Consider the following 19125-nt stretch of genomic DNA (forward strand, 5'->3'; position numbering starts at 1 on the left):
CCCTCCATGCTACCCCCTGCCCCCCACCAACTCAGAAATCCAACACCACAACCCAAATGGACTGCAGCCACATAAAACCACAAAGTAAAGTTTATAAAGCTTTATTAAACATTTCAAACAGCTGTGCAACGAACACACCGAAAATAAAAGCTCCAGAATAGCAGTCCAAATGTTCCACAAGTGTGGCCTCACGGTCCCATTCCCTAGATGGACTGCCTCCAGTTCTGTCCTCTGCCTGGCCCACCGCCCTTCCCACTCAGGCAAGAGAAAGATGGATGACTGAGACTGGACGGACAACCATGCTGGTCCCCAGTGGGCAGGGGCCAGGAGAAAGTCTCATTTGCCAACACTTGTTACTGAAGCGCAGAAAAAGCAAAAAGCAAGTGACAGTCACAAAGTCTTCCTGTGTATTCTTCATAATGTACAGTCTATATGCGCAGGACTGAAGGAACTCCTGGCACAAGGACGATGGCCACCGCTCCCCTCTGTCTTGTCTGAACCACCACGGAGTCCAGTGTGCTGGTCACCCTGCAATCCCCATGCTAAATAAAAACTGTAGCAGCACCTACTATAGCTAGCTATTGCTAAACCTCAAAATCAGAACACGTTCGATAAAGCTTCTTTAAAAGGAATATACACATATATTTGTATACACACACACACACACACACTCACGGCACACCAAAAATATCCAAACACCTATCAAGGGGATCATGGCTGTTATGAAACACACGAGTACTCTTCCATTCACTCTGGGGACTGCTACATCTACATGAACACACCACACCTCAATCCTGCAGAGCATGCACGGGAGACACAGTGAGGCCCCCCTCCTGGGGACAATTGAGAAAGGCAGGAGGAAGGGCAAAGAAAGTGAGGCTGGGCTGGTAAGCATGAGCCCAGACACTCAGGTGAAAGAGCAACAGATATCTGTTACTTCTTTCTTAAAAATGAAGTGGAAAAAATACTGCAGATTTGTGGACAACAAACAGTCAAGACACGTTTCTGTCTGGGCTGCTGACCAGGGAAAGAAGGATGAAAAAGCGAGGCTCTCGGGCGTCAGCAATCTCTTTAAATTCGAGATAAGTGCAAAAATGAGCCCTGTCTTAGACAGGTGCTCCCCCAAAAAGGAAAGGGGTAGGAGAGAACTAAAGGGAAACCAGGACAGGGACGGAGGGGATGGTAACATTCTGGGATGGGAAGAGACCCTGACAAGGAAGGGTCACAGAGGTGACAAGACTGGCATTTCATCTGCCCAGGTCATGCTGGGACGGTGGACTAGGATGGGCGCAGACTCCTCGCAGGAATGAGGCGAGGGGAGTGACCATCCTGCCAGCCTGTGGGGGGGGGGGGACCGAGATGGGGACAGAACACACACAATCACAAGACCACCCACAACTACAGGACTCTACAATAAAAGCACCGGTCAGTGCCATTATTCACATTATAAGGATAAAACATCACAGGCCAAGAAAGGCGCCGTCAGGAATGTGGCACCCGCGGGGCTGCGGGATTTGAAACTCCAATGCTTTATGACCTATGTCAATGCCTCCCCTCCCATCTTCTGCTTCCTTGGAAAGCTAACTGGGCAGGCCGTTAGGTGCCCACAACGCCGGGGTCGTGCGCCGATTCCGGAAGCGGGGAATCAGAGCAGTGGTACAGGAAACAGTTTCCCCAGCAGCTATAGCAGATGAGGAACAGGGCTGCCAGGAAAACCAAGGCACAGATTGTGCAAGGCTTCCGCTCCAGGAGGAAGCTGAGCAGGTAGAAGCCCATGAACATGGAGTGGCTGAACCACAGGGCGGGGTTGAGGGGCTTGGGGATGAGGAGGACGGGCAGCAGCCACTGGAGGCAATACATGATCTCTGCTGGGCAGGGCCTTCACCAAGGCCACCGGGCACCGCTGCAGGAACCGACCTAATGGGAGCCAGGGGGCGCAGGCAGCTGCCCTCCGCTTTCTTCAACCCTCACTCTCCAGGAGCTGAGCCGCTGTGCTCTCTGGCTGTCAGCCCGGGATCACCAAGGCAGCACGGATCCTGAAGAGAAAAGTCAACACAACAGACAAACAGACAAAAAACAGACAGACAGACAAAAAACAAAAAAAAAAACAGGAACAGAATGTATACTTATTTGGGAAAATGGATCATGGTTAACAACAGCAAATGTGAATGCCCTTTCCTCCCTGCCCACCCATGGAAGTCTACTCCTTTCCACATCACCATTTCAGGAAGCTCTTGGGGTATCTCCCCGGGGCTTATCAGGGAATTGAGCCAGAGGGCTCTTCGGGCAGGTCTGGCACAGTGGACTGGCTTTGCCTGGGCCCTGCCCAGCAGAGATCATGTATCGCCTCCTGGGGCTGCAGCCCGTCCTCAAGGGGCCCAGACCTCACAATACCGCCCTGTGGTTGCTCCCGGATGGCCATGGGCTCCGTGCTGTGCCCCCACAAAATAAGAACAGGGTTTGGTTCTGTATCTAGTATCTGTCACAGCAGGTGCTCAGGGGAGAGTTAATGCACCTCACTGCCAACTGGAGCTCGCAGGCAGTGGGTCCTTGCACGCTCTGCGGGGCGGCGGTGGCAGCACTACCAAATATTTTCTTTTAAGATGGCAGCCCAGCATCATTTTGCCAAAACCAGCCAACTTCTTCAAAAGTCAATGTAGAAAAAAAAAATCACCATGCTACTTCATCCAAACTGGCCTCACTTGGATCACTTACACTTTCCATCTGCTGCTGGCGCTGTACAGAACCTGACCTCTGTGAGCTTTTAATCAAAATTAATTTCTATCCACATAGGGGCAAATGCCATTTGGCCCCTGTGCTAGGAAGCTTGCTGGAGAGGTGCTCTCCAGTGGCGGGCCACCAGTGCGCTGGGGCTGAGCTCGCAGACCGCGCTCCGGTCTTTCCCGCTGTGCCTGGAAATGGACCTGCGGCAGCCACAACCCTCTGGTGGCGGTAGCAAAACCCCATTCCAAGCTCCAGCTGCCCAGTGCAACGGGCACAAAGAACCTCGCTGGCTGCATTAAGACCTACCAGGGCCTGGGGGGAGGGGAGCAGGAGAGAGAGGTTGAAAAGACCTGTCCAGCAGAAATGATCCTGGAGCATTTTTCGACCACTTCTCGGAAAGCTCATCCCATCCTTTCCACGCACACAAAGGCGCCAATCCCTCCCGCATTCCTCCCACAGGGTAGATACCCGGTGACTACCACTTTTGCGCCTAGAGCTCAGTGCCCTGGCTCTGTTCCTTTCAATCGTCACCGTGGTAGTAACCGTAAGAAGCGGGATGCAAAGAATCAGAGAAAAGTTCCGTGCTCAGGGACTCTCGGGAAGCAGAGGACACGGGCTTACAGCACATCAAATACCAGAGTAAGAGTACTGACCAGGGGCCTATGAAGCCAAGGCTCCGGGAAGGGACACTTTTTTTTTTTTTTGCTCTGCGGGGCAGATGATCCCTAAGTTGGTTTTCCTGGTTTTCCACCCGTGCCCAAGGTGGGGGCCTGGTGTGCCACTGGACACTGGGCTTGGATTTGCAGGCCACAGCTCCGAGGAGTTCCGTGCCAAAAGGCGTGCACCCCCTACTCCAGCCCTTTGCTCTACTCAAGAGTTGCAGTTCCCCTCCATTTTACACTAAAATTCAAAAGCGGGCACAGCGGAATCTTCTGGAAAGGGGCTAAGATGGAACTCAGGAGGCGGGGGTCGGTGTGGAAAGAGCAGATTGATTATTTTTTCCTCTGCTGGCGAATAAGGAGCGCCCCCGGCCACCCCTCCTCAATGGACACCCCCAAACGCGCATGCGCACTTGGGTGGCGGGCGGATACTTAAGGCGCGGCCACCGCGGCTGCGGCAGTGCGCCCAACAGCGGACTCCGAGAGATCGGCGGACTTTGCCGAACCACGCTCGCTCTCAACCACTCAACCACCGCTCTTGGAACCATGGCGGCAGTGGCGGCAGCCTCAGCTGAGCTGCTCATCATCGGCTGGTACATTTTCCGCGTGCTGCTGCAGGTAAGTGTGCCCAGGGTCCGGGTGGGCGAGGGGTCCCAATGCGCGCCCCCTTAACCGGCAGGCCCACGTCGCAATTGTCGCCTCCCGGCCCCTTCCTATCCTATTGCCGCGATCCCTGCTTGCCTGAGTGCCGCGGTCGGCACCGCGTGCCCCCGCGCGTTCCCTGCGCCCTCCTCCTCGCGCAGACCCTTCCCAGTGCGCCCGCGCCCGGCCGGGAACAAAGAGTTGGGGCGCGGCGGGCGCCAGCCGCTGACGATCGCCGAGGCTCTTAGCGACCAACGCGGTAAGAAAAACCCGCTACACCCCAGGCTCTACCCCAGGAGGGAGGCGGGGCACTTCTGTTTTGCGAAGAGACTTTACGCTCGCATAGCAAAATTTTCTGCCTTAAAAAATTGCGCATTGCGGGGAAATTTCTTTAAAACAATATATATATAGCGCTTGCGAAGGTGGAACCAAAAATAAGTTAGAAAAAGACACTTCTCAGGAAAAAAAAAAAGCACTTCATAAAAACCCACAACGAATTAGAGAAAAGTAATTTGCGGGGAAAAAATGAATTAGAGAAAATGCGCATTGCAGGAAAAATAAATCAGGCAAAAGCACTTGGCAGAAAAAAATGCATTAGATAAAAGGCGCATTGCAGAAAAAATTAGACAAAGGAGCTAACAGAAAAAAAATGAATCGGATAAAAAGCGCTTTGAAGCAAACAATTAGAAAAGGTTCTTTGCAGGAAAAATGGGAGAAAAAAAGCGCTTCCAATTTTGACAATTCGCTTTGTTAAAAAAAAAAAATCAAATAGAGGCAGAGTGCTTTGTAAAAATAAATCAGAAGAAAGCACTTTGCCCATGAGATCATTTACCCTAAAAGCACCCCTTGCAGGAAGACTTCCCTGCTAAAGGAATCCTTTGCCAAAGGAATCGCATATTTCCTTCAAGGTGTTCCTGGAATGCTGCATTTACTGGGTAGGATTCGCTTTTCGAAATCCTCCAGGGACACAGCCCATTGCGAGAAGTGAGGTATACCTAAGTTGTGGGTCCAATCAGCTTGCTGCCATGCAGCCTTCAGCACAGTTGGAAAAGCTCCAGCTGCCCTGACTCGTGGACAAGCTGCGCCCGCGCCTGCCTCTCTTAAGTCCGACCGGCAGGCGGGGCAGGGGGTGGGGTGGGGGCGGGCACGGCAGCGCTGCAGACTGGCTGCGGGTGCCTGCCTCTAAGGGCAGGTCCCGGGTCTCTCGCTGCAGGTGTTCAGGTACTCCCTGCAGAAGCTGGCGTACACGGTGTCGAGGACCGGGCGGCAGGTGCTGGGAGAGCGCCGGCAGCGAGCCCCCAACTGAGGCCCCAGCCCCCAGCCCTGGGCGGCCTTGTCACCAGGTGCTCCTGTGCTTCTCGGCCAGCATGGGAGCCAGTGCCGCGCAGGAATGGGGGGTCCCCTGTGCTCTCTCGCCAGAGGAGCATTTGCCAAGGTCAGTGAGGGGCCGGTAGGCCCCGGGAGAAGCAGCACCGACAATGATGACAATACCAGATCCCTTCCAAACCCCTTTGCACCCCTCCGACTGTTGGGCGGGGTAGAGGGAAGAGGGGGGGTGGGGGGAGCATACCCCCGAGATCTGGGCACAGGCAATGCATTCTGATCTGGAACAAGTCGGGACAGTGCCATCCCAGCCCCGCAGCCACGGCCATGCCAACAGGCCCCACCACAGAGATCCAGACAACCGCACCAGCCAGCAGAATGGACATTCCAGCATCACCAGCCGAAGCCCTGAACCCCGATGCAGCAGACAAGGCGCCAGCTGCGTGCCTCTGTGGCGGGACTTGAGGGCGAGAGTGAGGGAGGAGGGGTAAGAAACAGAGTGGGGCCCGCTCACTGTCCCTCGCCAACACGTGCATTCCAGCCTTGCTGCCTTTGCTCCCTCAATCCCCTTCCCCCCACCACTGCCTCCTGAGTCAACCCAAAGAAATGTGTCACTCAATTTGGACCTATTCAACCAGTAAATGATCCCATCTTCACTAAAACACCTTCTCCAAGCCCCCAGCCCCTCACTGATCTTGCTTTCCCTGGTCTCACGCAGTTGTGGTCAATATTGTGGTAATCGCTAATTGTACTGATTGTATAAGTGTGCATTAGTTGTGTCTCCCCAGCTAGATTGTAAGCTCCTGGAGGACAGGGACCACCTCTACAAAAAAAATAAAAAAACCAGTACCTCCCCCATCTCGCACCGTGTCCCAGGACCCTGCGGGGTGGTGGAGGTGCACCAAAAAGCTGTCTCTTGTGACTTCTTTCACGGCTTCAACACATACTCCTTAAGACTGGGCTGCTGCACCGTTGTTGGGGCAGGGGAACAAAGGGGAAATAAGCTGGGACGCTCACACACCCAGTTCCATCTTCACTTAGCACTATTCTGAGAGATAAAGGAACACTTCCCCACCCCAAAAAGAAACGTCTACATCTTTTGTGGTCTCAGAATAAAGGACCCCTTACCCTCCCCAGAGGGGTGGATGCCTTCACTTGTCCTGGAATAAGGGACCTTGGCAGGAAAGATGAGAGAAGGCAAGAAAGGTGGGAATAACCCTCAAGATGGGGTACTAGAGACCAAGGAAGTGATTCAGGGCTTCAGAACACAAAGCTTTAGCTCCATCTAGGAACCCCAAGGAAATGAGCACTGGGCAGGGTGGGCACTGGCTGATAATGAGTATCGGATAAGAGGTGTGGTGTGGTGCCTCCTCTGCCCAGCTTATCCCTCCAGGCCCTATAACCCCTACCAGGACCACTACAAGGGCATTCTGCCCTGCCTTAGTACTCTCCAGGTCTCCTCCCCGACACCTGGGAACCTCTCTCTAGCTCTCCCCATTAGTGGGTTCTCCACTTCTGGCATTAGCCTCAATATTCTTAGGGGTGCTTACCAGGTCCCTGGCCCTGGGCTCTCTCCTGCCATGTCAGGGTAGGTGGGCGGGTGGGCTGGCTGTTCAGCTCCTGACTTCTTTCTCCCCTCTTTCACTCTTGAGTCAGGACTCCTTTCACATGGTTAGCTGACTGCCTCACCAAATGGCCCTGCCGCCTGTTCAGCCTCGTCTCTGGCGTAATGTGTCCCTGTCACTACACACCTGTTCCTGGGTCAACACCAAGGGAGGATTTGGAGGGCCATAAATCTCTCTGCCACTTCCTCAAATCCCTTAGTCACAGTTGCTGCAAACACTTCTGGAGCACAAAGCACCTTGCCCCCTGAGCCTGATATTTCCCCTCCTCTAAGCAACCCCTGAAGTTTCTAAACCCCACTGCCGGCACCTCCAGAGGTACCTATATCTTTAGCACGGCATCAGAGAATTATGGGGGGAGAGGGTACAGACCTCAGTTCTGGTACTGGGCTTTGTCATCAATCAGCCCAGGGAAACTGGCTAGGTCATCTCCTACCCCCCACCTTCAGTTCCCCTCTATAAAAGCGCTGCTAAGATCCCAGTGAACTCCAGGATACTAGAAACATTCTGCCATCAAAGTGGCCATCAGGACCCATGGGAACTGGGGTGAGGATGTGTAATCAGAGACTCCCATCTTCCTTAGGCTGGGTGGCTCCAGCTTCTACTTTAGCCTGAAGGTGAGGTGGGTCTCCTCTTGCCCCAGGGTGACTCATCAGCAGGCAATGCCCACACCTCCCTTCTGAAGCCATTTCTTGGCAGGCCTCAAGACTGGGAGTTGCTGTGGTTTTCCACACTAAGCCCACAGAACCGTGAACGTTTCAACATGTGTTCTCAATGAAGACTGCCTCACCTCAGAGCCTTCAAGGGGTATGCCCACAGTCCCACTGTCCCACATGCTCTAACCTCAGCCCAGTTATAAGGTAGCTGAGTTCAGATAGACAGGTATGGAAGGGTCTGGCTGTTCTGGACAGAGCATGCTCCCCTTAGCCTCCTGTACCCCCTTTAAAAGGCAGGAGGCTGCTGGCAGCCCCAGGGCTTTCCAGATAATCTTGGCAAAGCCCATCTGCGGGGCTTCTCCATCCATCCATCCATCCAAGTGGCATGGTGAGATGACAGACTTCCAGGCAAGGGCTGTCCTGGTGGCCTGCATCCACATGGGTGGGTTTGAGTGTGCAGTGTCCACTCCCCCACTTTCATCCCTCATCCCCAAACCCTCATGTTCTGGCAGCAAACAACCCACTGGAGAAGGCAGAAGGAATGCGTCCACTTTCTATTCCTGTGTGGTGCCTAGAAGTCTGGTCCAAACACACCTTGTTTATAAAAATTTTTCCAGAAGCAGTGCCATTAAAACATTTTATTCTGATAGAGAGCAATGGCAGAAGTTAAAAATGACTAGAATTTTATTGCAGGCCCTTAGTCCACAAGCCTCCCTTTTTCCTAAACTGTCTCTACCACCCCCAAAAGGCTTTGCCCCTGTAAAACCAAGGATATAGCAGATGAGTTGTGCGGGGATTGGAATGGCCTTGGAAAGGCAAGACTTTTGGCACTAATGCTCCAAGAAGGAGGTCAGTGTCTCAGCCTAACCAGTTAAGCTCCAAGGGGGGGTGGGGGGGTAGGTACCATGACTTTCAGAGGTGTGGGGTGCCATGTGACACTGCTATCTCTATCTGTGGAGTATTTGGATTGTGACTGAAGGAAGAGGTGGGGGGCCAAGCTTCTTAAGCTTCAGCTGCAGGACAGCAACAGCTTATTACACCTGCATTGGATGAGGGAGCAGGTTTGCTGTGAGCCATGTGCTACATATCTATTTTCAAACTTGTATCTACTCAGGAGCCAGCACCCTAAAGTGAGATTCTGAATTTGCAGTTAGTTTTACCCCCAGAGATTTAAAAGTGCACAAACCGCACACAACACACAAAACATTAGTCTAACAACAGTCTCGTTTTCCCTGGTGATCTCTGACTTCCTCTATATGCCCCAGAGACATGTCACCATCTTCTCTGGGAATGATCCTGTTCACCCTCCCCTCCACCCCTTCTCCCTCCCAACAGGGCCCATACCCCAGCAGGATCCAGATTCCTGAGCATTCCCAGAACAGGAAGTCAAAAAGGCAGGCAACACATGGTCCTTGGTATAGCACACAGTGACAGGCTTGAAATGGAATGCATATGTTTCAAAGATAAGAGAACAACAAAAAAAGACAGCCAAACCCAGACTTCCAGATTCCTCTTTGAAACAACATATTACAGATAAAAGGTTAAACTGTTTTTGGCAGCAATTCTAACAAGACCAATTACAGATCCGGAATTGATCTGGTCACAGGAAACTGACCAGGGCTCTGAATCTTTTAACAGATTTGCTTGAGGTTAGTCTCTGATTTAAAACAAACAAATAAACAAGATCTAACACTTGGCATTAGCACTTAAGCTGGAACTTTTTTTTTTTTTTTTGTCCTGGCTTTGGTGTTGCTGTCCAGAAGGCTGAGGGGATGGTTGGACCATGTCAGGCAGGGCAAACAGAAGCTGTTCCCAACACACCAGCTCCCTGAAAGGGATAAAACACGATCCGAACCTATAAACAGAAAGATCATTTCCTCCCTAGGACAGACCCCAGTCTGTCCCAACATTTAGCGTTGAAAAGGGACACGGAGGCCTGGAAGGAACATACAGAAGGTTTGGAAGGGGTAAGGATAAAGAACTGTTCCCCATCCCCCATTCTTCTTTCTAGGCCATTGGTGTGCCAGGCATTCCGTTCCTTCAGCTGGCCTTGAAGGCCACTCCCCATATATACTGGAGGGAAGGAAACGGGTGTCCAGACTTGATGTAAAGTTACGAGAGAGTAAGAAACACTCGCGACTCAAAGCAGAGCGTCAACCTATGACCCCATCACCTTAGACACCAAAGCGGGTGCCTGGGGCGGGAGACCCCCTTTCGCCCCTCTCACCCACGCCCCTTCTGATTTTAAAAAATGCGACTGAAGTAGCGGGGACAGAGTAACAGGACTCTCAGAAGCTGGGCCCCCTGCCATGGGCCCCTGGGCCGAAGAGGTGGCAGTCGCGCCCCTCAGCCCCGCGCTCCCCGACTCAGCCTGTCCCGGCCCGGGAACAGACAGGCGAGCACTGACCTTGGAGGCCAGAACGAGACCCAGGGGTCCGGTGACTCGCCCTCGGGCCGCGGAAGGGCCCCCAAGGCCCAGGCTGGGGCCACACAGGGCAATCACGTGACACCGGACAGGGGTGGCCCCCTGGGTGCGCGGAAGGAAAACCCCAGAAAGGGACCGGGCACGCCTTAAGGTGACCCCGAAGGGACAACATGGCGGCGCCGCCACACTGAGGGCCTCTCATCCCGTCCCCAGGGGGCCGACGCCACGGTACCTGCGAGCCCTGCCATGGCGCCGCCGCCACTGTCGCCTTCGCTGCCGCAGCCTGCCTCCACCTCAGCTCGCCACCGACGCCGCAGGAAGCCGGGGAGACGCCCCCTTCGTCTTCTAGGGGAGCAGACCGAGGACCCCTCCTGGCATTGGGCTGCCCCCAGAAGACGCCTGATCATAAACCCCAGATTAGGGTCGTCTTTGCCAGATATCCCCTCAATGTTCGCCTCAGATGCGCCCTCGAAAATTTTCTATGTGTCTGTGAGGAACTGAGGGGGCTCTCAAGTCCTCAAGCCCGAAGAATTTTTAATCAGGCGCATATCGGGTAGTCCCGAATCACGGCCTCATGGTCCCCTCATGCATATGCAGCAGATTGTGATCCTTACTCATGGAGCGCCGAGGGGGCGTACCTTAGTCTTCGTAGGTGAGCTCTTGATTCCGGTTCCCTGCGTGGATCCCCTGTGTCATCCGTGGCAAACCTCGTGGCTCAAAGTCCACCCTCTCCCTGGCCCTTTCACAAAGGGGCCAAAGTTCAGGAGCGGAGAAATCGGGTTCAGAACTTAGGACCTGACTCCTCCCCTTTCCCTGTACCTTGGGCAACTTGCCCACCCCGACTCTCAGCTTCCCTAGGTCTGATGAAATGCTTACCTCATAGAGTTGTTATGGGGATTGAACGAGTCAGGAATCGTTTATTAGCCCATTAAGCGCATTCCTTGAGCGCTTACTACCTGTAAGTGCAGCGCTAAAGGCAGGAGGGTGGAGTGGAGGGTGGCAAGCCTCTGCCAGTCTAGTGGGGGGAAAGCGAAGGGGCGGAGGAACGAGAGTCAGCAAATAATGACTGTTAATATTAATCAAATCAATATATAATTATGCAGCATGGGAAGTGTAGTGGGAGAACGTAAGGAGGGTTATGAAAAATGAATGGGGTCCTAACATGGGGTAAGGGGTGAGGGTGGATACTCCTTGAGAAGCTGACATTTAGATTGAGAAACTAAGGACAATTAGGAGTTGTGCAGGGCAAGAGTGAGTGGGGAAATGTTATAGCAGAAAGAACCACTTGTCCCAGATGAGGTGGGAAGGAGCAGGGTGGGGGTGAGCAAGGAGTAGTGCAGGTAGCGCTACCAAATGAATTTGGATTTTATCTTGAGAGTAATAAGCCATTTTCATCAGAGGAATGATAACAAATTTGGATTTCTGAAAGGCTACCCTGGTTGCATGGCTTGGAGGACACTTGGGAACAGGTGTGGGGGGACCAGTTAGAAGGTTATTGCAGCTTTCTAGCTACAAAGTGATGATGACTCGGGGTGGTGGTTTGGGGAGGTGGAGAAATAAAGGATGAAAGAGTGGATGTGGATGTGTGCTAAGGTAATGGCAAGAACATCTAGGTTTTTGTCTTGAGCCCTTCACTAAAGTGGTAAAGCTTGAAGAAGGATCAAATTGAGGGGGAAGATACAGAGTTTGGCTTTGAGAAGGCAAGTTTGAAATGCCTGGGCAAAGTCTAGGTGGAGAGGGTCAATAGGCATTTTTATATCAGACAAGCTCAGAAGAGAGGTCTGGGCCGGAGATTCGTGTCTGGGTAGCATCGGCACACAGTGATGGATGAAATCATGGTGCTGGATGAGATCCCAAGGGAGGGAAGGTAGATTTAAAAGAAATGTAGACAGAGGAGGAGCTAAGAAAGGAGGCTGAGAAGCAGGGAACAGAGGGATAGGAGGAAGACCAGGTGAGCATGGGATCCCAGAGAGAAGGTTTCAAGAAGGAGAAAGTGCTTAGTGGAGCTGACTGCTGTAGAGGACAGAAATGGCACCCCTGGGTTTGGTTACAAGGGGGGGCTTATGGACTGTATCCTTTGTGTTGTAAGTCCACAAAACCCACAAAAACTCCCAAATCAATTAGCTTAAAAAATAAGTAGGCTGCCACCCAATGGCAGATTAATCGAGTGGCTTGACAGTGTCATCAGGCACATTCTATCTCCCAGGTTTATTTCATCTCTGCTCTGCTGTCCTTATGATGGTTTCACGCTCATGGTCATAAGATGGCCACCCCAGTTCCTAGAGTCACAGTCATGTCAAGATGGCCATTCCTCCCCCAGCTAAGAAACAAGCTGGATGTGGCCTCTCTCCGTCTTGCTGCTTGTGGGCTGAGGGGTCAATGCATCCATGCCAGATACACCCGATATCTAACACTGGAAGAAAAGAGGAGTCTCAGAGTGGAGGCAAGGACATGAAGCAACTGAAATTCTTGCATATAGCTGATGAGAGTGGGAATTGGTACAGCCATTTCTGAAAACCTGCAGTTTCTTCTAAACTGAACAAACACCTAAGCTGTGACCTAGAATTTCCACTGCTAGGTATTCATTCCAAGAGAAATGAGTGCCTATGTCTACAAAAATACTCATGCAAGAATTTTCATAGCAGATTTATTTATAGCTTAAACTGCAAATAGCTCAATGTCCATTAATAAGAACTGATAGGGGTGCCTGAGTGGCTCAGTCAGTTAAGCGTCTGCCTTCGGCTCAGGTCATGATCCAGGGTCCTGGGATCGAGCCCCGCATTGAGCTCCTTGCTCAGTGGGGGTCTGCTTCTCCCTCTCCTTTTGTGCTCTCTCCATTAAATAAATTTTTAAAAACCCAGAGAACTGATAAATTATGGCACATTCATCCGACAGAATACTATGTTATAGATCTAAAAGTATAATATACTGACATGTGATATATGGATTAATGTCACGTACAGTATGTGGACTAAAAGAATCCAGAAAAAAATTAGTATATTATATGATTCCATTCATATATAAAGTTCAAGGGCAGGCAACACTGATCTGTGGTGATAGAAATCAGAATAGTAGTTACTTGGGTTGGTGGGAGGGGACTAGAGATGGGAAAGGAGCAAGAGGGACTTTTTTGGGATGCTGGAAAAGGTCTATATCTTAATTTGCTTGGTGATTACACTGGCACAAATTCATCGAGCTATACCTTAAGATTAGGGGACTTTACCTTATGTATGTTATACCCCAAGAAAAATAAGATATAATAGAGGAAGGTGTCCTGACAGTCCATGGTATGTGATTTGTGCTGCTGAGCAAGAATCAGAAGGTACTTTTTAGAGAGATTCTGCCTTTCAGTAGCCTTCATGCCAGGTCTGGGCATTGATAAAGACCTCTGCGGCCGACCCTCTTCCCCTTGGGGCCCCAGAAAACTGGAGAAGGTGAGGCAGGGCTTCTCACTCACATGGGGCTGGCTCCTGCCCAGCTGGCTTGCTTCCTCTGTACCCACAGGACAGCTCTCCCTCCAAACTCAGTTCCAGATGGTAGAAATGACACCAAAACTGGGCTCTAACTTGAGGGACCTGGAAGGTCTTTCTGCCCTAAAATTTTGCTCAATAGACCTCAACTTCCTGCCAACACCTCTCCAACTTGCCCTGCTCCACTAGACACCTGAACTCACCCATGACTCCTGCTCTCTCCTGCTTCACACTCCCCAAGCCTTGTCCATCCTTTTTGAATCCTTCTATCAGGACTTTTCTGTCTCTACCTCCAAAGCCTTGGTCCAGACCATCATCCACTCACCCCTGGACCCTGAACCAGCCTCTCACTAGTCTCCCTGCCCCACATCTCACTCAAAGCCATCATCCTCCACACAGAAGCCAGGATGATCTTCTGAAATGACCCTGGTGGCTCAGTCGTTAGGCGTCTGCCTTTGGCTCAGGTCATGATCCCAGGGTCCTGGGATCGAGCCCCGCGTCGGGCTCTCTGATCAACAGGAAGCCTGCTTCTTCCTCTCCAACTCCCCCTGCTTGTATTCCAGCTCTTGCTATCTCTCTCTCTGTCAAAGAAATAAGTAAAATCTTAAAATAAAATAAAATGACCCTGTCATTCTTCCTCTTTGAGAGGGTGTCCCCTCTCCTCTGTTTTCACCTGTCAAGTGCCCGAGATCAAATGCTGCCTCCCCCATGAAGGCTACATTCATCTGGCAAACACTTATCGAGTACCTAACATGTGCTAGGCACTATGCTAGGAATGGAGGACAGAGGAGGAAGTAGACAAAAGCCATCTGTAGAAAGTCTTGGGAGATGGTCAGTAAAGCAGAGCCAGTGTGTGCATACTTCCTGTCTTTTAACTCTCACTAGACTGTGAGCTCCTTGAGGGCAGGGCTAATTGGGGGGAGTCATTTCTTAGCTTCAGAGCCTAGTACAGGGCTGGACAGGGAGGAGGAGGCAGGCACTGTGGAATGAATGAGTGGGTGGACCAGGTGGGATCCAGGTCCATGGAAATCTGTTGGCACTGGATAGCAAACTTGGGGTTAAATGATAAAGAATCAGCAAAAGGTTATGTTTTATAGAGCAATGTTTTGTGAAACCACAGTACCTACTTTCCTATGTCATCACTCCATTTAACAATTAGTTTTTCCAAAAATCAACATTATTTCTTTATGAAGTCTTAGATTCCAGAAATGTAACCTGCAATGGAACAACAGTGATTTGCTTTTGTTTTTGTTTTTTTTTTTAAGATTTTATTTATTTAGGTGGCGCCTGGGTGGCTCAGTCGTTAAGCGTCTGCTTTCGGCTCCGGTCATGATCCCAGGGTCCTGGGATCGAGCCCCGCATCGGGCCCCCTGCTCTGCGGGAAGCCTGCTTCTCCCTCTCCTACTCTCCCCTGCTTGTGTTCCCTCTCTCGCTGTGTATCTCTCTCTGTCAAATAAATAAAATCTTAAAAAAAAAAAGATTTTATTTATTTATATGACAGAGAGAGACACAGCGACCGGAGCCGAAAGCAGACGCTTAACGCTTAACGACTGAGCCACCCAGGAGCCCCCAACAGTGATTTGTTAACTCATCAAAGAAGCTATGTGGTATCAAAAGATTGAAAATGTAATAAGACACATTATCACCAAGATGACCAAAGAAGTAAGCTCTGGGATGGCACAGACTGCAGCCAGACTGCCAGGTTTTTTTTGTTTTGTTTTAAAGATTTTATTTATTTATTTGAGAGAGAGAGCGCTCATGAGAGGAGAGGGGGGAGGGTCAGAGGGAGAAGCAGACTCCCCGCGGAGCAGGGAGCCCGACGCGGGCAGACTGCCAGGTTTTTAATCCCACTGCGTTTTCTAGCTGTGTGTCCTTGAGCAACTTACTTACCCTCCCTGTGCCTCAGTTTTCCCACCCATAAAATGAGGAAAACATTAGAATCTACCCCTTATGGTTGTTTCTGCCAATTCAGTGAGTTCTTGTTGTAAAATGCTTACAATGCTGCCTGTCAAATAATTAACACTCATGGTTACCTATTAGTTCAAGTGGTTAATACCGGCTGGGGTCAGGATGAACTGTGGGAACCTTGGTGGGAAGTTTGCCATCCTTAAGGGGGCAGGACCAGTGGATTCAAATCCTGGACCTGCTTTCATGACCTTAAGCGGTCCCTGCTGCTTTTGTCCCAGTTTCTCCAACTCTAAGGTCTTTTTGTTCCAGACTTAGGGCTTCTACACTTGGGAAACTAGTGCTGTTATTTTAGCCAGGTCTGTGGCGACATCTAGTGGTAATTTGGGGGAAATGCCCAATGTTCTTGCTTTCAACCCATTAACGATAGGAACAATAACGGTGTATTAACCTCTTCCTATGTGCCAGAAACTGAGTGTTACATGAACTTAATCTTCAGTGTAATTCTATAAAGAACAGATTGTATTATATTTATTTTAAAGATGAGAAGAAGATTCAGGGAGATGAAATCAATTGCCTAAGGCTACACAGTTATGGGTGACAGAGCTAGATTTGATTCCAGGCCACAGGGACCTGGAGGCTGCATTTTTAAACGCTCTGTGTCAGGCCCGTGGATGAATCCTGGGAAAATATGAAAAATTCATATTCCTGCCTCTATAGAATATAACTATAATCCATAAATATTTTAGGGGGAATAAATGAGGCTTAAGCGCTGGTGCTTGGATAAGCTATAAAATGTCTCCCTAGTATCCCTTGGAGAATTCAGAACCTAAAGAGCTTTTCCTTCTCAAGAGACCAAGTTCATCCCAGAAGATTATGGGATCCTGCCTTGCACTAGCTATGAAGCCTAGATTACAGAATCCCACCTGCCATTCATTCATTCTTTCATTCATTTATTCCTCCCTATAGCAAACACTTATTGAGTACCTAGTATGAGCCAAGCTTCACTCTAGGCTCTAGGGATACAGCAGTGAGCAAGAAAGAGAGTCCCTGATTTCGATGAACTCACAGTCCAATGACAAAGGAGCCAGACATAGAACACAGGTTATAAGCATGTCACTGTAGGATGGAGGAGAATCATAAACAAGGGGCTACGTTAGTCTGGGGGTGCCCCAGGAGGTCTTCCTGAAGGTGAGAACATTTAACTTGAACCCTGAGGATGAAGACGGAGTTTTCTGGATCATGAATATGGGTGACAATGTTAGAGGCAAAGGGAATAGAATTTGAGACAGCCCAGAGGTGAGAGGTCAGGACTGTTCCACAGACTAGAAGCAGGTAAGTGTGGCTGGATCTCTGAGGGTGAGAGGGGAGTGACCTGGGTCATGGTCATATCACACAGGGTCTTAAAGGCCAAGGAGAGGAGTTCAAATTATCCTAAAACAATGGAGAGCCCCTGGGGGCTTCAAGCAGAAGATTTGCATCTTTAAAAGATCACTCACTCTAGGTGCTAAAGTAAAGGGACTGGAGAGCTAGAGGGGAGGTGGGGAGACAAGGGAGGGTGGGGAGCAAGGTAAGGGTCTGGGTGGTAGTGGCTTGGCCCAGGGTAGGGACAGTGGTGATACAGGGAGGAGGGCTAATTTGTGATGTATTTTGGAGACAGGGCTGTGAGCACTTGATGATTACTTAAATGTGAAGGGGTTAGAAAAAGAACTGAGGATGATTCCTGGGATTTTGGTTTTAAACACAGATGGATTTACTGAAATGGGTAAGACTGAGGGAAGAGAAGACTTGGGGAGACTATTTTGAGTTCAAATCTACCCCCAGAGGGTAGAGATTCTTTTTTCCTTCTTTTTGGCTCAGGGTAAGCCAGGAGATTACCCCTGACATGGGGATGGGAGGAATAATGGGTACCAGAGTGTTGCTGAGAGACTCTGCTGGGCTCTAGAACCCTGGCACTGTGTAGATTAGTGCCACTGCCTTGTTCTGAAGAATCAACAACAACAAAACCAAACCAAACCAAAAAAAAAAAAAAGGAAGTAAGATTTCTGGGCAATCCTTAGTTGCACAAAAGGATACTCTTGACTTTTCTTTGGAGAAACCAGATGGGCCCACATATACTTTAGCACAGGAACTTCTTTCTGGCCAATGAGTCCATTGAGGTGGGAGTTTATTTAAGAGACTTGGGTTGATGCAGACTGTAACCCAAAACTCCTGCCTAAAGTACAAAGTGTATATTCCTTTGGTGGAAAGCAATAGAATTTCGGCTAATTTAAGTAAAAAGGAAATGTATCAGCAGGAATTTTGGGCTCAGAAAATTGAGAGGCACTTAAAGAAGGAAGCTTGGAAAGTGCAGGAAACCAAGAGACTCCCTTCCCCAGGGCCTTTGCACATGCTGTTCCCGCTGCTAGACCATCTCGCTTGCCTTTCGTCACCAGGCCCATTCAGACTCCTTCTTAAGGTCTTAGTTTTACTGTTGCTTTCTCAGGAGCTCTCCCTGATTTTTCAGATGAAGTCGAGTATCTGTGATAGATGCTGTCCCAATACCAAGTGCTTTTCCTTTGTAGCCCTTAATATAATTGTGATTAAAGAATTATTCATTTGGTCAGCATCTGTCTTCCCAAGTAGACCTTGAGCTCCATGACAGCAGGGACTAAGTCTGCCTTGGTCCCTGTTGTACTTCCAGAACCTAGGACAGGGGGTTATAGGCAGGATATACTGCAGGGACAAACCGATCCAAAACCTCAGTGGCTGATGAGCACAGAAGTTTATTTTTGTTCATGCTACATGTTGTTTTTCTCTGGGACCCAGTGGTGTGGAACAGCCTCAGTCTGGCAGGGGCTAGGTCTCACTCATTTGTGTATCAAGCCCCTAGCTGAGGACCAGACAAAAGGTTGGTGCAACTTGAACTTGATTGAGCAGAATGGTGCCGAGGTCCTGGCAGCAAATGGTGGTTGTCCTAGGACTCAGCTGAGGGGGAACTCCACAGACTTTTCCTTTAGGATCTTGGTAATGCATCACACATGTCGCTTAAATCCTTCCAGTAGTAAAGCTGAGTTGTAGAGAGTTGAAACAATTTGCTTAAAGAAACAGCTAGGAAGCAGCATGGAGCATAGAAGAGTAGCCAGGGACATAGGCTCTGGAACCAGACAGACCTGGGTTCACATCCTGCCTCTGTGGCAATAAAATATCAGCACAAACAATGACAGGAATGCATTATTTCTCAATGAATAAGGTAAGAATCCATGATGGGGAGTCTGCTTCTCCCTCTCCCTTGACCCCTCCCCTCCCCCATGCTCTCGCTCTCTTGCACATGCTCTCTCTCTCAAATAAACTCTTTTTTTTTTTAAAAAAAAGGAAGTTGTGTAATCAGAAAGCAAGGCAAAGCATTTCTTCTCCCTATGCCTCAGTGTCCTCATCTGTAAAATGGGGCTGGTAAATCTGACCTCTTAGCGTGGCAGAAGATGCATGAAAAATATTTAGTATCAAGCCGGCACATAGTAAATGCTTGATAAATGCTGGCTTAAAAAGTTGGTGGAGGAAGGACAGCAGTAAGGTGGTGGCATGGGAGGTCCTCCGCGTGTACCCCCTTCAGCAACAATAACTTGCAGCTGTCCACAGATAAAAGCACCTTTGCAGAAACTTCGGGATCAAGGTAGGAGTCTGCGAAGCCCCAGTAATGGCAAATTGTAAAAATACTGC

The 19125-nt window shown here is 50.1% G+C and overlaps 2 protein-coding genes across 7 annotated transcripts; one reads left to right on the forward strand and one right to left on the reverse strand.

Annotated features, from left to right (window-relative positions):
* Positions 1-85: 85 nt before the first annotated feature.
* Positions 86-10835, reverse strand: BLCAP (BLCAP apoptosis inducing factor). Of its 4 annotated transcripts, XR_006792700.3 has the most exons (3): positions 10690-10704; positions 10284-10450; positions 86-2036 (listed from the first exon to the last, which is right to left on the reverse strand). XR_006792700.3 is itself a non-coding variant. In XM_045885749.3 (2 exons), the coding sequence occupies exon 2, from the start codon at positions 1858-1860 to the stop codon at positions 1597-1599; it is 264 nt and encodes an 87-aa protein (XP_045741705.1). In that variant the 5' UTR covers positions 1861-2036; positions 10690-10835; the 3' UTR covers positions 86-1596. The 4 variants fall into 4 exon arrangements, 3 of the variants coding, with proteins under 3 accessions (XP_045741705.1, XP_045741704.1, XP_064429224.1); XM_045885749.3 differs by lacking the exon at positions 10284-10450 and having other exon boundaries at positions 10690-10835; XM_045885748.3 differs by lacking the exon at positions 10690-10704 and having other exon boundaries at positions 10284-10612.
* Positions 3784-6746, forward strand: NNAT (neuronatin). 3 transcript variants are annotated; one of them, XM_045885745.3, is made up of 3 exons: positions 3848-4001; positions 4934-5014; positions 5239-6745. In XM_045885745.3, exons 1-3 carry the CDS (start codon positions 3930-3932, stop codon positions 5329-5331), a joined length of 246 nt encoding a protein of 81 aa, XP_045741701.1. In that variant the 5' UTR covers positions 3848-3929; the 3' UTR covers positions 5332-6745. The 3 variants fall into 3 exon arrangements, with proteins under 3 accessions (XP_045741702.1, XP_045741701.1, XP_045741703.2); XM_045885747.3 differs by having other exon boundaries at positions 3855-4001; positions 4934-5009; positions 5239-6746; XM_045885746.3 differs by lacking the exon at positions 4934-5014 and having other exon boundaries at positions 3784-4001.
* Positions 10836-19125: the final 8290 nt, after the last annotated feature.

Source organism: Mirounga angustirostris, unplaced genomic scaffold (assembly GCF_029215605.1).
Source record: "Mirounga angustirostris isolate CCGP_5_RB_7025 unplaced genomic scaffold, mMirAng1.0.hap1 SCAF_10, whole genome shotgun sequence".
NCBI lineage: Eukaryota > Metazoa > Chordata > Mammalia > Carnivora > Phocidae > Mirounga > Mirounga angustirostris.

Bases quoted from the DNA above. Each gene is read 5' to 3' on its own strand.
- BLCAP (XM_045885749.3), bottom strand. From the start codon at position 1,860: ATGTATTGCCTCCAGTGGCTGCTGCCCGTCCTCCTCATCCCCAAGCCC.
- NNAT (XM_045885747.3), top strand. From the start codon at position 3,930: ATGGCGGCAGTGGCGGCAGCCTCAGCTGAGCTGCTCATCATCGGCTGG. The intron at 4,002-4,933 runs GTAAGTGTGCCC...ATTTCCTTCAAG, and splicing joins TTTTCCGCGTGCTGCTGCAG to GTGTTCCTGGAATGCTGCAT. The intron at 5,010-5,238 runs GTGAGGTATACC...CTCTCGCTGCAG, and splicing joins GACACAGCCCATTGCGAGAA to GTGTTCAGGTACTCCCTGCA.